This window comes from Lissotriton helveticus, chromosome 6, assembly GCF_964261635.1.
Source record: "Lissotriton helveticus chromosome 6, aLisHel1.1, whole genome shotgun sequence".
Classification (NCBI taxonomy): domain Eukaryota; kingdom Metazoa; phylum Chordata; class Amphibia; order Caudata; family Salamandridae; genus Lissotriton; species Lissotriton helveticus.
This window is the reverse complement of record NC_136067.1, coordinates 574,069,222-574,091,232: the sequence shown is the minus strand read 5'-3', so window position 1 is coordinate 574,091,232 and position 22,011 is coordinate 574,069,222. Positions and strand designations below refer to the sequence as shown.

Here is a 22,011-nt window from a genome sequence, read left to right as displayed (position 1 = left end):
CATGCTAGATCGACATTGTTCTAGGCCCAGGCAATTTTCTTGCAGTTCCCTCTTCCTAGCATTCATTCCACTTTCTGCTTCTTTGCATTGCAAATGGCCTTAATCTCAAGTACAGTGAGACCAGCTCTGGTACACTGATCCATCTCCATGTTCCCACAAACAAGTAGCAACATTTTATTTAAAATGAAAAAAATCCTTCAACAGGACTTCAGAAAAATGAGTTATACATTATTCTTGCCAATTAAAAATAACACAAAATGTTGCTTCTAAATCTGGAATAGGATTTCAAATCCTATCCGTCAAAACTGAAAGTTAAATATTGGAAACAGTCCTATCATAACCACTGAATACTAATGTCAGGAATATGGTTAATATTTTGTGAGGGGGTACACTCATCAACTCAATTCTATGACCAGCTGCAGGCGATCCCAAAAGAAGTATGCTCAAGCAGTACCAACAATTGTAAAGTAAAAATATAACATAATAAAGTTCCCAAACCATGTAGGAAAAAGGAGCAACACATTAATGAGCAAATGGTTATTGAAATAGGGTAAAATAACGGAGAATTACATTTCTATAGTTCCAGGTGAAAAATAACCAATAAAAAGTAAATCACTAGTTAAACATTACTGTTCTCAGTTGCTGGGAACTAAGGTCTGATTTCAGGATGACCATATTTGAGCAAAGGTCAGATATGGAAAGTCATTCTGCCAAAATGTTTACAGTAGAAAAGTATATTTTTCACAAAGCAGATTTCCATTTACGTTATCAAAAATCATATTTCACCATTACATCAGAATTTCAAAAATTAAGTAGGAAATTAATTTCAAGCATTTTCATAGTATTTTCCCCAACAGAGTTAGCTAGGAAAGAAAATTCCATAGAGATAAACCCATCTAGGCATGATGAAGGAAGATGCTAGCAAAACTTGTAGTGTGAAATAACTTTTGAGCTTTATTTTTCTGTGAGAACATGCTCGACTTAATATGATGTGTTTCCCGTTTTTATATACTACCCCCTGACATGCACAATTTAGGAGTGACTTATTAAAGAGAGAGAGGGCAACACTGCCTGGTACCTCTCCCCACGCCATAGGAGTGGTACACTACTGTGCCAGTGCGGACACACACTGTTTGATTAGTGTAGAGCAGCCTGGTCCACTGGTTGAAACCCCCACTTAATCCTAGTTTGTCCAGCACGTGGTACAGGTAATATGTAAATGTGTAAATGTAGTGTACTTGTATAGCGCACGAATCGACCCCAGCTGGGGTATCTCGGCGCTTGTACGAATACCGCTGTGGAACCCTTCCTGGCTTTTCCTTGTGAAGTGCCCACTCCTGGGCAAACCCAAGGTGAAGACAGGCATACTAGTGTTGTGGGGGCCGTTGTGGAGATTAAGCAAGCTACTGCCCAGAGTTGCAGAGTGGGACCCATGATTAGAATAGGCACCGAGGCGAGAATTATCAGGTCCGAGGAAATTGAGCACAAGACCCGCCGAGGTGGGAATTGAACCCTGGTCCCGGGCTAGACCTCTGCATCAGGGTCTGCCGCTCTAACCATTGACTAAAAAACTAAACAAGACAATTTGCCAGTACTGTGCAATTTTTTTGAATTTTCTGTTGTAGAGCTACTAATTGCTCTCTCGACAATGACCACTCTTTCAGTCCAACCAATTTATGAAAACATAGTTTTTTATTTTTTATTTATTCCGAACTGTCTTTCAAATTTTTCTAGTTCATATATTTTGCAGTAATTTGTTCTGCGGTGTTTTTAGAGTACGTATATACTATTTATCCATATACATAACACAGCGGAGGAACAGGGAAGTACACGCAGGAAATGATGAATCAATGGGTTATGCAACAATTAGACAATTGACACAAAACATAGACACTGGACAACATTGAACAATCATAGATATCTAAAGGAGGTTGGGGCGATGGGAGTTGGTGGCATTTCTCTCAAACTGTTTGTCATAGAAAAACAGATTTTCGATTAGTTATATGTACAATTCACCTTATTTGCACTCAAATCATATTTAAATCCAACTGGATAAATGCTTGCATTAACCACAGTATAAAACAATTCAAGTCAGGCCACCTAACCACTAGCGCCTCAATTGGTCGACGCGTTTCAAATCCTAAAACTTTGATTAGGATTCTCTTCAGGACCACACAAAATCAATCTGTCAGTGACATGATTTGGGCACGATGATTAGTAGAATGTAGTGGTAGCAGAAACCTCATAGGGGCATCCAAACTGGCGTGAGATCCATGTCTTGTGTCTTTCTAACTCAATTCGGGATCCGGCCTCAAGCCTTAATCTTAGTTTGTGCGTCTTGTTCCTCCACTAGGTCGCGGTTAACTGTTAATATGTTAGTTAAGGGGGACGCAATAGTAGGTCGAAGAGGTAGCAGTGCAAGCTAGGTATATGCAGGTGAGCACCGAGCTTGGTGGTGAAGTCTATCCACCACCACCAGGAGAGGTTTATCGGAAGAAGGGTAAGTGTGACAAAACATCCCAAGAAAAGCAACAATAATAACCTAAGTCCCAATCCCCGGGACAAGAAGTCAACTCATTCACATCCAAACTAGTCAATAAAGAGGCAACAGTCCGACACGTCTCATTCTCACAATTGTGGAGAAACGGGTTGCGCCTTCACTTCGGCGCCTCCCAGCATTGCCACATGCCATCCTGGTAATACATAACTAGGTTTTTGGTTCCTTTGCCCAGTAGGCCCATCCCACCCCTCTAAAATTGCAATTATCATTAAAGGGCATTCACCCCATACAGATAGGCAACACATCTCACTAAGCTCATCATCATCAAATCAACTCTTCTGCAGTTCCTGGTGCGCCATGTTAAGGAGATATGTCTGTGTGGTAGGAGGAGATGGAACCATGGTCTGAGTCACAGTCTCATAGGCCCCCATTGTCCCGCTCTAATGCAGGGGTCGACTCTAGGCTGCTCTTGACCACCACTGCTTTGACTGCCTTCCTATGCTCCTGCAAAGCCTGGGCATTAGTTGGGATCACAGCTGCACTTTTCTTTGCTTTTTTTCTTCATGGTCCACAGAGTACCCACCCAGTCTCACGGATGGTATCTGTCTCCTGTTGAGACTGATGGTCTAACCAGGTCCAAATGTGGGTCAGTGAAGTGCATTGCTCCGTCATGTGGGACCAGTAGCGGCCCATGGAGGGAGTTGAAATGAAATGAAATGAAAAATTGCACTTGTATAGCGCGTAACTACCCGGAGGCCTCGCAGCGCTTGTGACTGATTGCTTAACGCGAGCTCAGGGTAGTTCAGCAGGTTTTGGCAAACAAGTGCGTTTTCAGAGCTTTCCTAAAGGACATATAATTGCTGTTTCCTCGGATTGGGAGAGGGAGGGAATTCCAAAGTCTGGCCGCAGAATGGGAGAAAGAGCGGCCGCCCCAGCGAGCTCTGTTGACTTTGATGGAGGTTGCCAACTGGAGGGTACCAGAGCGAAGGGGGCGAGATGGAACATAAGGAGTGACTATGGAATAGAGGATTGGGGGGCCTGCTCGATGAAAGGACTTGTGCAAGATGCACATGGCCTTGAATTGCACTCTTGACGCCATTGGGAGCCAATGGAGTTCCTTTAGGGCCTTCTTCGCTGACTGCCAGCGGGGCAGGTTGTAGAGTAGGCGGGCAGCGCTATTTTGTGTAACTTGAAGCTTCTGTATAACGGAGGCCGGGGCTCCCATGTAAAGGGCGTTCCCGTAATCCAGGCGGGAGAGAATCAAGGCCTGGACCATGACCCTCCTCGCCTGGAATGGGAGCAGAGGAAGCACCTTGCGGAGCATCCTCATTAGCCCGAAGCAAGTGGCGGCAGTTTTGGTAGCTTGGACCGAGAAATCGAGTGCTTTGTCGAGTCAGATCCCAAGGCTCTTTATCTGGGACTTGAGTTCCGTGGGGCGGGGACTAGGGGCGGGGGAGGGGCAGGGTGGGAGGTAGTAAACACCGGAATATGGATGAACGGAGGTAAGTAAACATTTAAATAAATAAAATGAATTTCGTTGCGCAGGCTGCATCGCATTTTGCGTTGCAGCGCGCGCAACAAAATTCGTTTTATTCATTTAAATGATTACTTACCTCCATTCATCCATATTCGGGTGTTTACTAACCCCCATCCTACCCCTCCCCCGCCCCGCCTCACCACCCCACGGCACTTCCTCCACGGGCCGCTACTGTGTGGGACCCTAGGACATTCAGGAAATAGCATGGCTTAGGTGATACACATTGTTAGAAATTTCCTTTTAACCTCAGTGAAGGACGCTCACTGTTTCTGCGATTCTCTTGTGAAATCGTGGAATATCATCACTTTACTGTTTCCAACAATTATGTCCTCTTTGAACTAAAATATGATCTCAATCTTTATTGTAAAGGACTTTAACAACAACAGGATGAAGGCTGGCGCCTGGTTGTGGAGGGTGATATGGCACACGGTGGGCCCGCTCCAAAGCGAAAACTGGTAAGAGACCATCAGGGGCTATTTCCCTGCGGAGCCAGGCTTCGAGGTAGGTAGGTCTGTGCTCTATCCCTCAATGTGCTCTGGAAGCCTAATTATTTGTAGGTTGCTCAGTCAAACCTTGTTTTTGCCATTTTCCACTCATATTTCGAGTGTCTTCACCCAACGTTCCATTGTGGACATTTGGACTTTCATAGGAGCGATGCCTGGCGTCACAGCTTCCAAGGTGAGCTCATTGGTGGTGACTGCTCTTCCATCCTTATGTGGTTATCTTATAGCAGGCTTAAGTCAGTCACTAAGGTTTCGAATTTAAGTTTGAGTGCCTCTCAGGATACCACAATAGCATGCAAAATAGTTTAATTTCTGGCTGGTACGGAGTGCCTAGCAAAGCCCCTGTGCCTGAGGCAGAGGTGTGAGGCTCCTGGGACAGGGGTGGATTTCTGGTGTTTTTCTTACTGGTATTCTTGCCCATTATTATGATAGTGGAGGCTCAGTGTATCAGGTATGTAGGTGTTGCAGAGGTGCGTACTCATGTTGCAGCCAATACACCCCCAGAGCAAGGGAAAGGCCCCACTGCACTAGGAGGTGCAATTTGCCCTGCACTTGACGTGGAGAGAGGTTCAGTCAGATGGGCAGTTCAGCAAAGGCATGCATGCCAGGCCCAGATCCCAGTGCAGAGATAGACAAGATGCAGACCAGGGGTGCGCCTAAGGGCCAGGAAGTGCATGTACAGAGCCACGGGCCACCCCACAGTCACAGACACTGCCAACGTTCAGTAACAGTTTAAAGATGAGTAGGAGCCCCAGCCAATAATTTCTCCTTCAGTAGGGCTGGGAGTGTGCTAGTCAGATTGGTGCACCAGTTAGGGAGGCCAGAGAAGCAAGAGGTTTCGTCCCGCAAGCAGGTTGGTCAGTGCACTCACACCATATGCTGGGCTCCTCCAGCACCTCAGGTCTGGGGACACAAAGCACTCCAGTGCCCTACCGCATGCACATTCCAAGTCAGGCCTTTGCTGTTGACACAGCAGCACTCCCTTCTTCAGGCCCAAGTGCCCCTCATCACTGCCATCCCATTGCACTGGTGGAATGCAGGCAGATGGGTCCCCGGGCAAGCAGATCCCCACACAAAAGTCCTGCCACAGCAATACTGTCAACATTTGCCCCGACCCTGTAAAATGCAGGCCAGACATGCCATCAACTCAAGAGCCACCTGTGCTGGCACTCGTGGTAGGCCCTAAGTTCAAAGGAGCTCTCCACAAGCCACTGGCTGGTATAGAGGCCTCAATGTCTGCCACTGGGAAAGGGTTGTAACCCGTGATCATCCTCACTGGCCCCTACTAGTGAATATTGAACGTGTTCTGCTTGCTCCATTTTCCAGGAGGGGTGCTGGGTCCAGTCCCTGGGGGGCTGCTACTTCGCCTCTCTCAACTCTGATCCAATGGGGCACCAGCCATGGGCGGGGAAGGTGGATCAAAGTGGGAAACCGCTACACGGTGCATTCGCTGCTTTAGCTCATGGCTCACAGCGGAGTCAGCATGAAGGCCTCGCAGTCTGCAGTAGGTTTCCGCCGGGTGTGCCGGCCTCTGTCCATCTGCTCTCCATTTGTTTCAAGGCACGCACCCTGCGGCCACCGTCAGTATGCCGTTCCACAGTGGGGTGTGTTGTCGGCGGTCGGCCTCCACAGTCCCAATCTGTGCCACCGGTGAAGCAGTGTCCCAATCACTTCCGCTCCACTACCAAGAAGGTCCCTGATAAGCTGCCATCTTAGATCTCTGTCTCACCAGTCGGTACAGGCCCCAGTCAGTCAGAGCAATAGGTCATTGTTGGATCACCACGTTTCCGCATACGGGGAATAAGGGACTCTCGTAATGTATCTCCAAGCACCATTTGGGGCGTGAGAGAGGCCAACGCATCCGAGGGTGCTCCAGGGTGCAGTTGGATGGCAGTGCTCAGACGCTAGCACCTCAGTTACAAATCCTAGTGCATTGGTGCCAGGCCACGCTCCATTGGTGCTTCAGTTCATCATCTCTATGCCCAAGACTAGGACAGATATATGACTGAGCACTGCTCATCAACAGGCCCTGTTATCTGCAGCCTGATGATAATAATGTAAAATAAACACAGCCTCCCCTTATCTTTTAAAGGAAGATGTGACCCTGTGCTTATTTAAAAATGAACTCAAAGTTGCATGCTGCTCTGAAGGTATTTGGGAGCTACTGGTAGCTTGTAATTGACTGCTTAGAGACACCTGCTTTTGAGAAATGTTAGACCTTTTTTGCCTTCTTTCCTGGGTCCAGTGCTCACTACGCCACTGGAGTCAAGCTATTCTGGCTGATGACGGCTGATAGCCAGAAACGGGTCCTAGGATGCTTGATTTCGGTCCAGGGAAGACATTGCTTGGCAGTTCGGGCTGGACTGTTCCCATGAGGCACAGGGTCAAGACTGATTTGCAAATATGGCCATGTCTGAACTGGGGTGGCGTGGTAAGCAAAATAATGATGAATTAAACCCAGATCTGTGAATGAGAGTGAATGTTTTGCCAATGTGCAATATTCCGTCCATCACCTTGTGTGTTTTACTACTTTCAGTATTCATACTCTCTGAGTTCAAACTTATTCACCTTGTGTGTGTGGGTGGGTGATGTTCCCTCCCTAAAGTTGTCCCCATACTCCCTAAACCCTTCTTACTCCTCTCTAGTCCCATCACCTTTTATAGAAAACTTGCCCTTTTTCCACCTGCTCCCTTTAGTCCCACCTACATTTACTACTAAAATGTATACTTAAGTGTGCGGAGACTCCATATTCGGGAAGGAGAACTCTGCACACAGAAGTATAGGTATGTGGAGCGTAAAATTTCCCATTTAGTAAATGAACTTCACTTTGTAGCATGTTTTGTAGTACTACAAAATGCATAATAAACAGTGATTTGTGAATCAGGCCCTGAATGTTGATAACCATACTGGGATCTTTTTCATCTCATTAGCCTAGAAAAACTCACAGATTTTCCGAATATGTTTATTAAGGAGATTACCATGAATTGCTAAATAAATCATTTAAATTGTCACATTGATATTTATAAAGTAGTGTATATTTACCTGTGGCATTGAGAGGACATCTGTTGAAGGCCATGTCTCCAGCCGGTGTTCTTTTCCATACCATTGACATCATGTAATCCTCCGGGCAAATTTCATAAGGAGCTGCAATTAGAAGCAATACCCATGGCTATATTTTTATTTTTAAAACATATTAAACAGATCAATGTATGAATTGTAAGATTCCTACAATTGAAATAAATAAAATACTGTTCTGTGGAAACATAAAATTGTCAAAGTTAAGAGCCTCGACCACAAAATAAAGCAAGTAGCATAGATGCGGAAAGATGCTTCTTAATAGAAGCCAGGAGGGCTTATTTCACATTCTAGATGTATTATTCCTTTTTCTTAAATGAGAATTGTGATTCTATCTTTATCAAGTGCAATAAAGGTCGTAATGAAAGGCTGAGCGAATATAAAGAGATGGGTTCTCTTTGCGAGCCTCACATTGCTTTCCTTTTATTTGCTCATTGCCGTGGTTACAGGCCCATATTGTCACTTTCGCAATGGACGGTGAAATAAAGCACGTCTATGCTATCTCATGCATTATGAATTTCCAATTTGTAACTCCAGATATTTGAAGCAAGATGAAGCGCTAGGTTTCCAGACACAGTCATGCGCGCACACATACACACCCCGTATTGTGCTGTATGAACATACACCAATAGTTGATATCATCATAGAAATGTGCTGTAACAAATAATTAGGCAGAATCTCTTTTTGACTGTTTTGAGAATTCAGCCACCAACAACATACAGACCTCTAGACAGTGCAGCAGTTAATGCCTTCATTTCAGGAATCAAGTGGTAACTTCTAAAAGTGCAGTGCGTGGGAGAAGTGCCAGAACATTTAGCCCTCAGAACCCAAAAGTGTTACAGTAATCCATTTTTACTGCCCTGACAGTCTTTACATATTTTGCACACTAACAGGCTTAGAATGTCATACTAATACTATCGAAATTCTACTATGCAGGAATTCTCTTACTGCAGAGTGCCCCAGCTGCGTTGCCTCATGTTTCTGATAACCACTGCACACTGATGGTTCCAGAGGTAAACACTGCATGTGCAATATTACAGAGCACATGCATAATGACCTTGCTTGCAAAATAAGTGGTAGCACATATTGCCAAATGTTACGCATGTATATAAAGTTCCTGTGAGCAGTGTGGCCTAGATTCACAAAGCCTTTATCCAAATATAAATTATCACCAACTGGGGGAAGGGTGCACTAATTGGCTGGGGACATAATCTGAACTAGGAGACGATGATACCTGGAAATCAGAAACCTCCATCTGAGAAGGATCCAGTCTTAGCCTTGATATGGAGGCCTGCATTCCTACTAAAGCTCTATGGCTGTGGACTGAGGGGACACTGAAACACCAAATGGCACTGCTTTCCCCTTAACAAACAAGGGGTAGTCTTTGGCTTTGACCTGCTTCAAGTCCACCCGAGCCACAGACTAATTATTCTCATTATTAACAGGAAGAGCTTCAAACCTTGTAGAGGAATTCATTGAGTCAACTGAGGTTTTTTCAGCCTTCTATAAAATCTCACTTGCTGCCCCCATATCATTTTCCTTATCTATGGTAGTCAAATCATCCTCCGAACTCTCTGGGCTCACTACCATCCCTGTCTCCTTTCGTAGCTGGAAACTACGATTCACCTGTGCAGCTGCAGACTTTGCTTGTGCAGCACGGTGTTTGTCCCTCTGAAACAAAGTTAGAGCAGAGTGAACAGTTCCAGCAACATTCACTGGCTTAAGATGCTTTCTCATATTTATAGCACGCTGCATACAGTCACAGGATAAAGATGCTGACCGGTGACGAAAGAGAGACTGCAGCAGTCACAGTGCAGCATAGACTTAGGAGATCTTGGGGCTCCTATAGAGAGAAATCTGCCCAGAAAACCTCATCTGGGTAAAATGCAAGCGCCCCGTATCCCACCCCATTCCAGCCACAACTAGCCATAGAGTGCGACCACGTCTCCCCTGGTCACCTACAACAGAGCTGCTTCAGCCCTATAAGGCACCTAAGGCCAAAATTAACATGGTAGATTGTGTGCAGTGAGCTTAGAATGGACTTGGGAGATGTACTGGCCTCACTACACTATATGCTCCTTCCATCCATTTTGCCAATAATCCCATGCTTCCCTCGCTACAAGATAAAGGTGCAGTTAAGTACCCAATGTTTTTTTTAAATGTATTTCTTTCTTCTTAATAGCTATGAGGTTCACCCTATCCTACACTGCCAGAGATAATAATAGGTCAAAGGTAGCTCCTAGGTTTTAACATGTGCTATTAGAATGAGTAGCAAAATCTCTAAAATACAGTTAAAATCTTAGGGGCAGACTTACTAAGCTTTTACACAACACAGTGGAGCTACGCAAGTTACTGTGCTGCTTTGCATGCATGGGAGAGAGCTGAAGAGCAACATCTTTACAAAGATAGGATGCTCTTCAGCTCTCTCCCAGAGCTAGCACAGTTGTGGCTGCCTAGCACCACAATCGCACCTTTGAATCATGCTGGTTCTTGCGTTAGGGGCAAAATTGCTTTTCTGCAGGATGGTATACCTTCTTTAGCGTCCCCCTCAGCCTGGGTACCGGCCAATGACTATGCCACACATGGAGCTTAGTATTACACGCTTTTATTTGTCTATATGTATATATAATTACATCTCTTCAATTAGTCTTTTTGGAACTTTAATTGTGAAACTGGGAACTGTCACCATCAATGTCCAAGATCTGCGTCAATGGTGAAGAAGCAACAGCAGTCACTGATGCTTCAGAACCAGTATCTCTTTCAACATGTAGATCTGATGAACGATGAGTTAAATTCCGAAAATGAGAAGAATCTCTGGTAATAGACTTCCAAAGGCGCTGGGCATTCAGTATGTGTGTCTGCACTACGGTGGCTAGAGTTCCTTACATCTAAAGTTAGGAGAACCCCACATTTCTGGCTACCAAGGAAGAAGAGATTGGTGAACCCTACAATTCTAGGCTACCAAAGAAGAGGAATGGTTTGTTTGTTGTTCTGAAGAGCGGTTGAGATATGGTGTGGTGAGAGAATGTCTCCTGTTGTCTCTAGTGCCCTCAGACACCCTTGCGAGTGTCAAATTTCTTCATAGGGCATTGCTCCTCATGTGGGTGGCGCTGCAGTCCCTCACGGGCCCCACGACCTCATCCGACACTGACACGGATGGGTAGGTCTATCGGCAGTCGGGGCACTGGACACCTTTTCCAACCTCCCCGTTTCAGCTGTCGAGGGAGCCCCATTTAGATACAAACTGTGGTTCTGTCGGATAATGTCACTTTCAAGTAAGAAGCAAATCTTTCAACAGACATATGCGTTATATATCAACATATCCTTTGTTTTCATCAAAAGAGATTCACCAAACGCAAAACCAATCAAAGAAGTAGGGGTCATAAACAGTTTTAATCACTGTATTTGCTCAATTTGTCGTTCATATCTTACATGTGATAGACCCTCTATAAAATGCTTTGAAAAAACACACACAGAAGAAGCAATTAATACTTCCTTTTAAACGGCGCAACAATATAAAAAAGTGAATGGTGACATTCCGTGACTTTAGTGACATAAATAGTGCTCTATATACAATTGTAAAAGGGTAAAAGGAAAAGACAAAGATATGTTCTGTCTCGAAGCCAGTTTCCAAATAATGTCTCTTTGGTCAAGTAAGCCACCCTAGTAGACTAAAGTTACTTGACCCCAGTAAACTGGTCCTATGGGAAAGATTCGACGAATCTTTCCCAATTGAGCAAATACAGTGATTAAAACTGTTCAGTCTTTTGTTTCGACTTACTTTTCACACTCATGACTGATTCATTTGGGGCACCTCCAGCCTCCCTGTCAGCAGCATGCTCTTAAGTTCTGACAACCATTAACACTCGCTCCAGACTAAGAGTCTTTCAATATTTGTCCTCTGAATGAATCTGACAAGCATCCATCAATAACTCAAAGATGCATAGGTTCTTCATCAGTAAATGCAATGAAATTACAGGGGCAGATGTTCAAAGAAGTCACGCTACGCAGCGCAGCAGACAAAAATGTTGCAATGTGCTGCGTTGCATGACAGGGAGGGGGCAGGAGAAAAACATATCTACAGAGATAGGGCTCCCTCCTCTCTTCTCCCCTCTGCCTAGCACTGTTGTTGCCTTCAGCTGCGATGTGCCGGGCACACTCCATAGAGCCATAGCACTAAGGTGCGTGTCTGACTCTAGCATATTTTTTGTACAAGAAAGGTACAAAATACCATGCCTGGACACGTTCAAAAACTTTTCCCACTTTGTATGTGTGCTGCATGCATTGATAGAATTCAACCTAAAGGACTGAGACAGGTGCCCTTGTTAGTCATCAGTTGATGCAACAATGTAATTGAAATCCTGGACCTTCAAGAATAAAGTTGGTGTCAATAATTCCAGCCAAGGCAAAAGAAGTTGTTGTCATTATAGTCATAGTCTAGCCTTAGCTTGCGTTATAGACCCAAACGGTATAGTTTGGAAATATTTCTAAAAGTGGGATTTCCGAAATAGTAATTTAAAACCTGACTTTGCCATTAGAGTGGATTTTATATTACCGTTAACATGAGTGGAAGAAGTATCTCTCTAGCGGTTCCCAAACTGATTTGAGCACCTATTAAATATTGTTAGACCTGGCATCTTTGGCGTGGTTTCCCCCTATCTTTTTGCCTCTACCTCCTGTATTTTTGATGCTGTGCTGGATTTCGTTTTTGCTGGTTTAGATGCTTTGGACACTCTGCCACTGCTGATCAATGCCAGAGTGTAAGTGTAAGTGCTTGATTGGCATATTTGTATCACCATGAAGTCCCCAGTAAAGTGCACTGGGTGTGCCAGGGCTGGTGATGACAAATGCTACTAGTGTGCCTGCAGCACTGATTGTGCCACCCACATGAGTAGCCCTTGTGTGCAGTCTGTGAACTGCCATGTCCTCCTGGTCAGTGACCCCACTGACCAGGCCTAACCCTTCCCTTTTTATGCACATTGGTCACCCCTATGGAAGGCCCAATGTACCCCCCTGGGCAGGGTGCAGTGTATGTGAAAGGTAGAGCATGTACTGGTGCAGGTGACATGCTCTGGTAGTGAATTACAGCCATTTTAGTTTTTCACTATTGTAAGGCTATCTTGCTCCATAGGTTAACATGGGGGATGCTGGCTACAGTGGATACCAACATTTCTTCCCATAGGACCAAGATAGGACATAAGAGTCTAGTATCCCTGAACTCAGAATTTAATAACACATCTTTTAGGAAAGGTTATTTTTAAATCCTGTGTTTGAGAACAGCACTTTTAGAAAGTTGCTGTTCTCTTGTCTGACCCTTCTGTGTGCCTGGGCCTGTTTGTGTATTGACTATCTGGTTTGAGAGTTACAGGGGCTGGGGATTCCCCAGGGGGCTGGCTGAGTCAGCCCTAGGCTGAATGACTGCATTTGCAACTTGAGGAGTGGGAGGAGATAGCACCTGGGCCTGAATAGGGCTGTGCCTGCCTTCCACAATGCTGGCTCTACCTCCTGCTGGGCAGCTGACGACCCTGCCCCTCACTCTGAAAGGAAAGGAGAAGCCAGGAAAACAAAGTGCTCAAGAGACACCTAAAACTGGTTCAGACTGGGCTCAGGGCCCACTTGCATAAAGAGAACAAAGACTTTTAGGGGTATAAGTACAGGACCCCTGACAACAGAAAAATAGATCATCCTGGAATCAAGAAGGAACCTCTGCCAAGGAGAAAGCTGAAACTGAAGAAGGAAGATTGTCCAGCTGTTGCTCTGCTGGATTGCCCTGCTGTTGCTTTTCTGCCATGGAGAGGGGAAGGACTTGCTTTGTGCTGTGTCCCCTTGCTTGAAGGAATCTCCAAGGGCCTGAGAAGAGCTGGCTCCCTGTTCTGAAGTCCCAGGAACAAAAGGACTTCACCCCCAACTTCCCCTGAGCTCTACTGAGATAGTTCTGTCCTTCCTGGAGTGCTTAGCCCCTGTGTGGTGCCTCTGGAAGTTGTACCTGGGCAGCTGGAAACTAAGCTTGAGAGACTTTGCTACAGAAAAGTTATTGCATCGCTCGTTGCAGAGCGCATCCCCGACAGTGCGAGGAGATTCCCGCCGCTACGAAGGTCGAGATTGTCGCAGCGCCTGTTGCCCCTGTCAGAGCCGTCGCATCCTTCGCTTGCGGGACGCACCCGATTGGTGCGGGAAGCCTAACATCACTGCGAGTGTCGTCGCAGAGCCTGTCGTCACTGGGTGTGATCGCCGCACCGCCTGCTTGCGGACCGCACCACGTCGCTGCGAGAGTCATCGCCGGAGCCATCGCATCGAGGAGCTGCGAGAGAGAAGATCACCGCTGGTCCGCGCATTGTCGCCCCGGAGATCGTCGCAACCCCAAAGATCATCGCATCGTGCCTTTGCGAGAGCAAACTTCCTACGGAACCTACGCACCGGAATCCATACAAGTGGCCTTCCTCCCCATACAGACCGGATTCGTCGCAACACGCCCGCTGCTGCAGCGGGGCTGTCACAAACGCCTCCCCAGGGTCGCAGGAGCAACGCATCGCTTGTTTTCCACCGCACCCGCTTTTGCTTTTGGAACTTTGTCGCAACTAAAGGTACTGTGAGTTAGACGTGACGCAACTTTGAACTTTTCATGTAACTGTGGATTATTTTGATCGCAACCTAAAGATTTTTATCGCAACCTAAAGAACTTTATCGCAACCTTAAGAACTCTTTTGAAACCATATTCTTGAACTGTGTATGTTGGATTTTTGTCATTTTGGTCTTGTGTAGTTTAAATTAAATACTTTTATTTTCTAAACTGTTGTGGAGTCAGTTTGTGGTGTTTTCACTGTGTTACTGTGAGTGTTGGTACAAATACTTTACACATTGCCTCCGGTTAGCCTAGACTGCTCGTGCCAAGCTACCTAGAGGGTGAGCAGGGGTTTTCTCAGAGGGTTTCCTCCTTACCCTGACTAGAAGTAAGGGTCCCTATTTGGACAGTGGTACCTACCCCTGCCAACTAGAGACCCCCATTTCTAACAAGTATAATAAGGTAAAACAGTGTTAATATGTAAGGCTAGCCTTGCCACTGTGAAAAACATCTCTGGAGGTTTTTCACTGCCAGGGCCTGTAAAATATGAAATATGCAAACCCTACATTTTAAATACCATGAGCCCTGCCCAATGAACATTTAGGACTTTCCTTAGGGGTGACGGTGTAAGTATTAAAAAACAAGGATTAGGCCTGGCAAAAAAATTATTTTGCCAGGTCGAAATGGCAGTTTCAGAACTGCATACAAAGGCTGCCAGGGTAGGCGGGAGACTTGTTTTAAAGGACTACTTCAGTGAGCAGTAAAATGAGTGCACCAGCCCACTACTAGCATCAAAATTACAAGCAGTGGGTACATGTAGCAGTGTACACAAGGGACTTATAAGCTAAATAAATGTGCCAATCATGTGGAAGTCAATTATGCCAAGTTTAAAAGAAAGAGCCCAGGCACTCTATCACTGAATCACAGCGGTAAAGTGCTCAATGTCCTAATGCCAACAAAAACAAGTTCAGCTACAGAAGGAAAGAGTCTGGGATGATGCTGCAGAAAGGGAATATTTCTAATATAGCTCCTTCAGCCAAAAGCTAGGACAGACTAATCAATACCTTGATGGGCTTACATGGCTCAGGCATTAGAGCATGGACAATTTGCCCCTTTTGCAGTGGAATGTGTCTGTTCTATGCCCTTCCAAACACAACTGTACTCCTCTGTCACCATCCTCCTGAGTCACTGGATTGGCCAAGGGGAACCCATCTCCTCATCTGTAAACCCTGCATGAAAGGCTGCTGACTTTGACTAGCTCACAGATGCACCCCAGTAGGTACCATCATGGTCAATAAGGTGATGTGGTCCATTCTGCCCCTTGGTTCAGACTTATGTCTTCAAGCCATGGAAAACTCTGCCCATAATTACAACAACCAACAGAGGCCACTGATAGTTGTCAGTGTCAAGAACCAGTCCTCAGGTCATCCACTGACAGGTAGAGGCTCCAGGCCGGTGCCTTAGGCAGACTCACTTCCAGCCTTTGGGCTGGCAAGTGGATGGCCTGGGGACTGGCTCTTGACACTGACAGCTGTCAATGGCCTCTGTTGGTTGTTGTAATTATGGGCATGGTTTTTCATGGCTTGGAGACACAAGTCTGAACCAAGGGGAGATAGGCACTCTACTTCCATTGTACCTCCTGCCATCTCAGGGGTGGTATTGTGAGGCTGGTCTAGCAGCCTAGGGTTTGTACCTTATGACTGAACAGGTGCCTGGCAAGCCAGAGTATCCAAGAGGGAACCACCAACCCCTTTAAGGGTGACATCCTGTGTCTTGGAGGTGTCTTAATGGGCCAGGTCTTCTGTCGTCTGTCCATGTGATAGCACAGGTCCTACCTCCAGGTTGAAAGTGGCCTCACCAGGAATAAGTCGTGGAGTTGTGTTGACCCAGAGCACTCAGATTCACTGGTCCTCTCATTGTGGATTTTCTCTACTTCCTTCCCCTTGCTCCCCATCTGGTCCTCCGTACTCTCTAGGTGGGAGTAGTATCCACAGAAATCTAAACTTTTGGGACACACTGGGTGGTTGTCCAACCCAGCTCATCTATCACTAGTGGTAGCTAATTTCCCAGGAAGCAGCCAATTGGCACCTGATGACTGAAAATGACCCTCCTCTGGGCTGCCTCCCTACCAAAGTCTAGGGATGCCAGGGCTATAGGAAGAGCAAAGTCCTTCCCATGTGTTTGGGTCACCCAGCATATCGGCCCTGGCAGATACTGCTCCAGTGAAACCAGTGTTTCCCCCACCATGGTATGGCTGGCACAGGTATCTTTTAGAGCTGTGACAGTGCCCCTATTTACTTGTGATCTGGTCTCCCATCTTTAGGGATCACAAGCTTACCCTCTGACTCCAGTTCCAAACTAAGAGACACTAGGGCATGCTCTAGCTTCAGCTCCTGTTGTTTGCCGGCAGCCAAGATCACATTGGCCCCCACTGAGAAGTACCTGAGAGTTTCTCCTCATGTACCCTAACTTCAGACAGCCAAAGCCATTGAGTTGGAAAAAGGGTGCCCTGGGCTTCCACCCATCAGAACCTCCCTGTTTTTCTCAGAAGGGGCATGGAAATCCTTTCCCATCACACTATTTTGGTACCGCCCTGGGGAGTCATCTGTTTTAACCTGGCTGTCCCCCTCGCTCTGCAGGGGGTGGGCATAAGCCACTTCTGTTTGGCGTCAGATACCTTCTTGTGGACCCTGGTGCTGAGAAGAGGTCGCTGCCTTTGCAAGTTCTTTGTGTACAAGGAGCTTGAAATCCACTATATGTTGGTGAAGCTCTGGAAAACAATTACTGAACATGTGGTTTTTTATTAAACAATTGCACTGCTCATACAAATTGCTCATTTTACTGCCCTTCACCCAACCATCCATGCCCTATGACATTAACCATTTATGCAGCACTCCATAACTTGCTTGCCACATAGTAGTCATGGTTCTACTACACATTTTAGTTATAGTATTATGGTGTAGTTACATTCACATAGCGCTTCTTCCCCTCAACAAGGCATTAAACCAAACAATATCTTACAAAAAAGTATTTTGCTTCATTGTTTTCACAATTGTGGATTAAGCAATCAAGCCAGAAACACTTTATGTATCAATACTTCAAGTAGAGCTTATCTAATGCAACACAACATTTGGCCCAATTTTATTAACATTTTGCTCCTGTTTTGCATCCCTTAAGGGACAGAATTCCCAACAAAGTGTTGATTTTGAGATTTAGGGGCACATGCATCAAAGGAAATTGCATTCGCAAATGGTGCGAATCGCAAAATTCGGCCGTTCGCGAATGCAATTCCCGTTTTTGAGATGCATTATCATTTTTGTAATTTTCGCAATTTAAGAAATTGCAAAATTGCGATTTCTTAAATTGCGATTGCATTTAAGGAATCTCAAATTGAGATTCCTTAAATGCAATGCATCAAACTTTTTAAATTTGCGAATTCGCAAATAAGAGGAGCAAATTACCATGAAGTTGACCTTCATGGTAATTTGCGAAAACTTTGAAAAATACACTAAAGTGCATTTTTCAAAGTTCCTTTTTACACACACACATGCCCTTGGGGCATGTGAGTGTGCAAAATGTACTTCTAAGCAGATTTCAGGGGTGCAACAGGGTGTCCTTTGGACACCCCTGCACCCTTGAAATTGCATTCTTAATTTGCGAATTTCTAGTGGTGAATTGCAAATTAAGAATGTCTAAAAATTCATTCCTATGGGCCTCTAGGCCCATAGGAATGGATGGCGAGGTATTCCTGAATTGCGATTCTCAATTAGAGAATCGCAATTAAGGAATTTTAAGAAATCACTATTTTTTCAGCAATTTCTTGATGCATTGCAGTTTGCAATTCCTTAATTGCGATTCCTTATTTTTCACAATTAAGGAATCGCAAAATGCAATATTGATGCATGTGTCAGTTAGTTTCCAGCACAAAACATGTCTTGTGCTGGAAAGAAGCCCCGATGTAACACAAAGTAGTGTTTTGCACTACCTTGTGTTACTTTGCATCAAGGAGGCATACCATAGGTTGTACCACCCACTGGGTTTGATGCACATCCTTACCTACTAACAAGGACTTGCACCAAAATGTATGCCTACTGGTGGCATGTTAGAGAAAAGATTATTTTCTATAACGATTTCTACCTTTGCATGTGTGCTGTACAGTATGGCATACATAGAAAGTTATTCATCTGTAGAACTATTTCAAAGCACATAATTATGTACTAGAACGATTCCCTTCTACAACAAAACCTATGTTTGATATCACTCAAACATCCTTGCATTATGATGCAAAAATATGTGCATTCTTGCAAGGAAACCTAAAGTGTACCAGAGCAGGAAGAGAGAAAAGCAGCACCATTTTTAGTAGGTACGCTCTGTTCTGCTCTTTCCCTTTCACTCAGCTGCAATTGCTGCTCTGCCATGAGTAAAGTATTTGTAAATTTCTCTCTTGGTGTTCACTTTTGTAGCTACGTGGTACTATGTGGCATTTGTATGATTTGGACCTCATGAGACAATAAAATATGCCAACACAGCTTTAATATTGCATTTATACTTGTCAATTTCTTTTGAAGAAGAGTTTAAAATAATAATGTATATGTACTGGCAGACCTTAAACAGTAGGCTGACGATCACTGAATGCATCTCTTTTGAAACTGACATGCCTGACTCCTCCCACTTGCCACACTGTCCCCCTGGGCCTTTCCCATTACACCTGCTTCTGCAGTTTCCCTGTTTGAGGGTGCTCAGAGCTATTTTTTCTAATTCCTGCACTGTGCACATACTTAGCGAGCTAATCTTACTTTTTCAGATTTATGCACTGAAGTGCTCCACGTGCCTTCAGTGAAGCACAGTTCCTGGATCTCCAGACGTTTGCTCACATGTACCATAGAATGGCTCGGTGATGTACATGATTGCCTCTGCAGATTGCATGACTGGCTTGTCATGAGTTTTGATTCTTGGCATTGCTTTCTCACAGAAAAAAACATAAAATGGAGTTCTGTTATATGGTATTTATAGCAGCAGGATGTCAAATATTTTAAAGAATAAATGGTTGTAGGATGTTAAATGTAAGCATGAAAAAACTCAATTTGAACAAAATTTAAATCTTAAAAGTAGAAGACCACTAAGATACAATGAATATGTTTGTGTATACAAGGGGATAGGCATTTGATCAAAAAGTCGACAAGGTAATGGATGATCTCTGTGGGGATATAAAAAAAATCACATAAAAACCTAATGGGTGGGTCTGCAACACTGAGAGTGTGGGAAAGAGCACAAGAAACAGTGAAAGGTTGTGCTATATTATCAAAAGCATAGGTAAAAGAGTAATGCTCCAGGCGAGGGGCAAGCACAGAATAGAGTGGAAAGCTACAAATAAAAGACCTATTATAAGCATTTGGGGTTTCTTGTTCCTGAAAAGATTTCAGAATAATATAACATAATATAACATAACATATTTTATTTATCCAACCAACCATAGTCAAGGCTAGGCACACATATCTGTTCAGCACCAGGATACCCTCATGGTTGATAGTGTGCTTTACAAATATACTTAACAACATAAATGAGTTTGTATCATGAGAATATTATCAAATATAAATGTGCTGTGTTTGGGTAAGGCAGAATTCCTTCACAGGAAGAGTGTGAAAGTGAATACATAAAGATGGAAATTACAGAGGATATTATGTTCAAATAATACTGGGGTGAGTGTGGTCGTAGTTGTGAGTATATCATTAGGAAGGTGTCATAAAATGCCCCTTTTTGTTTAGACACCCCCAAATGTTTTACCAAATGTTGCTTTTTTTAAGACTTTGCATACTGGAGCATTATTGTTCAGTGTCCCGGGCATGTGCTTTGACCACTAAAACATGTAGAAATTGGCTAATCCCTGATTGGCTTATTTAAGTTCTCTATAAGGCCATAGTATATGGTGTGGAAATACCCGCATGGCATTAAAACTTTAATATCACCTTTAGATTGCAGTACTTATTGTGCTTATCACTAGAATGACAAAAGAAAGTGTGGCTTCAGACCTAACACGTTAGCCTTACTAACACAGTTTAAAACATTCAGCCTGACCTGTCAAAATAAACTTATTTGACAGGAGAAAAACTTTGTTTTAAATATGAATAAGTCACCCCTAATTTGGTCTTGCAGCATACCTGGAAGGGTGCATGGTATTTAAAAGAAAAACATGTAGAAATTTAAAGTTAACATTTGGTTACAGTGCCTAGCACCTAAAAGGTATATTCTTTGTAAGAATAGCAGCAGGTCAATAGAGAAACGTTGTGAAACAATATTACATATTAATTCTACAACCTCTGGATTGGGCCAGCTAGAAATATTAATAAACCAATCTTTTTAATATTTATTAAAAGCCAAATTCAATGGTGCAGTTGGATTTTTAATAAAGGAAAAGTAACTTTTCGAACATTACCTTTTTCATGCCTGAATCTCCTAGAGGCTGATTTGCATTATCCCTTGAACTGTATCCCAGCCCGAGAACAGCCCTTGTTGAGGTGTGAAAATTGTTGCCAGAACAGGGAAAAAGGCTTGGATGTGGTGAGGTGTTTTTGTTCCTGTGACAGGAACACCAGTTGGGGTGGGCAAAGGAACTTAATTTACTTCAAAGTGGCATTCCCTGTCAGAAGCCAATGTTAGGTGACACCAAACCTATTAGGGCGAAACTTGCCACCAGTACTGGGTTGAAGTGACCAAGGAGGAGGGCACTGCTCATTACTCTAGCCAACCCTTTGGGTGGGCATACATGCTCTGCACAAGAGGAGAAGGGATTTCTCATCTTGAATTTTGGGAAGAGGGACACTTTGAGACTGTTTGCAGTAGGGCAAACAATAACTGCTGTAAAAGTGGGTCGAATCACCACAGGGAACTTTTAACCCATTAGTTAGAGAGGAGCCAGGAGGTTCCCCCACCCAATAACTCGTGCCAGCCATCAAAGAGGCACCCAAAGACACATTCTTCATAACACCTCCTAGACCTTCAAAAGAACAGAAGAAGACTGGAACTGCTATTTGTGATTTGAGAGGTGCCCCCAAGGACTGGACTTGCTCCCCTTGTACACAGGACAAGAAGTGTACTCCAAGGGCCAGTTTGCTGACCTCTGGTGTAGCTACAGGGAGATGACAAGCTTCAGGGTCCTTTTTACTAAAGTTCCCAGCTAACCAGTACAAATTGGACATATCCTGGGCCCACCTCCTGGCCTCTGCTGGGGTGAGTCTTGACCCCTTTCTTCCTGAGGTTCTGGGAGCCTTGGCTTTGTATAACGTGACCTCTCCTATCACATCTGCAATTTGGGGACTTAGACATTTTTGTTTACTTTCAGAGCTTTGAAGGTCAGTGACCATCCAACCCAGCTTATCTGCTCAAGTTGCGACCTTGCTGGGCTGAGAAAGCAGTTTTCTCCTGCTTGGAGCTTTTCCGTAGCAGTGAATATGCCTCACTTTGGCAAGAAGATATCCGGTCACCTGGAAATCAGCGTTGGATACAGTTGCATTCTTGTCCCACTGAAAGATTATGAGCGCCAAAAAAAAGGCTACATCTAAGGTAGAATTATGCCTCTGCCGGTTAGGTACACTATTTTGGCACAAACTCAGATTTACAAGTCTTTTATTCTGGGTTTGCACCAAAATAAATTGGTGGATGCATAGAAGCGCCATACTCCACCTACTTAACGCCTACCCAATGCAATGTAAAGCAAGGCAGCACTATGCACTGCCTTGTGGGACTTTGTATTTACTGAACCAAACAAAGCAGCACAAAACATCGCGGTTGATCTCAAATCACCCCAAGGTCTTGATGCACTGCGACCAGTGATTAT

General features: G+C 44.5%; 1 protein-coding gene across 2 annotated transcripts in view; it reads right to left on the bottom strand.

The window, feature by feature from the left end:
* Positions 1-22,011, bottom strand: part of ADGRB3 (adhesion G protein-coupled receptor B3) — a 1,104,008-nt gene that overhangs the window by 823,562 nt on the left and 258,435 nt on the right. For both annotated transcript variants that reach the window (XM_078648009.1, XM_078648010.1), the window contains exon 6: positions 7,583-7,684. In XM_078648009.1, the coding sequence (XP_078504135.1) occupies positions 7,583-7,684 (102 nt within the window). The remainder of the gene's footprint in view (positions 1-7,582; positions 7,685-22,011) is intronic.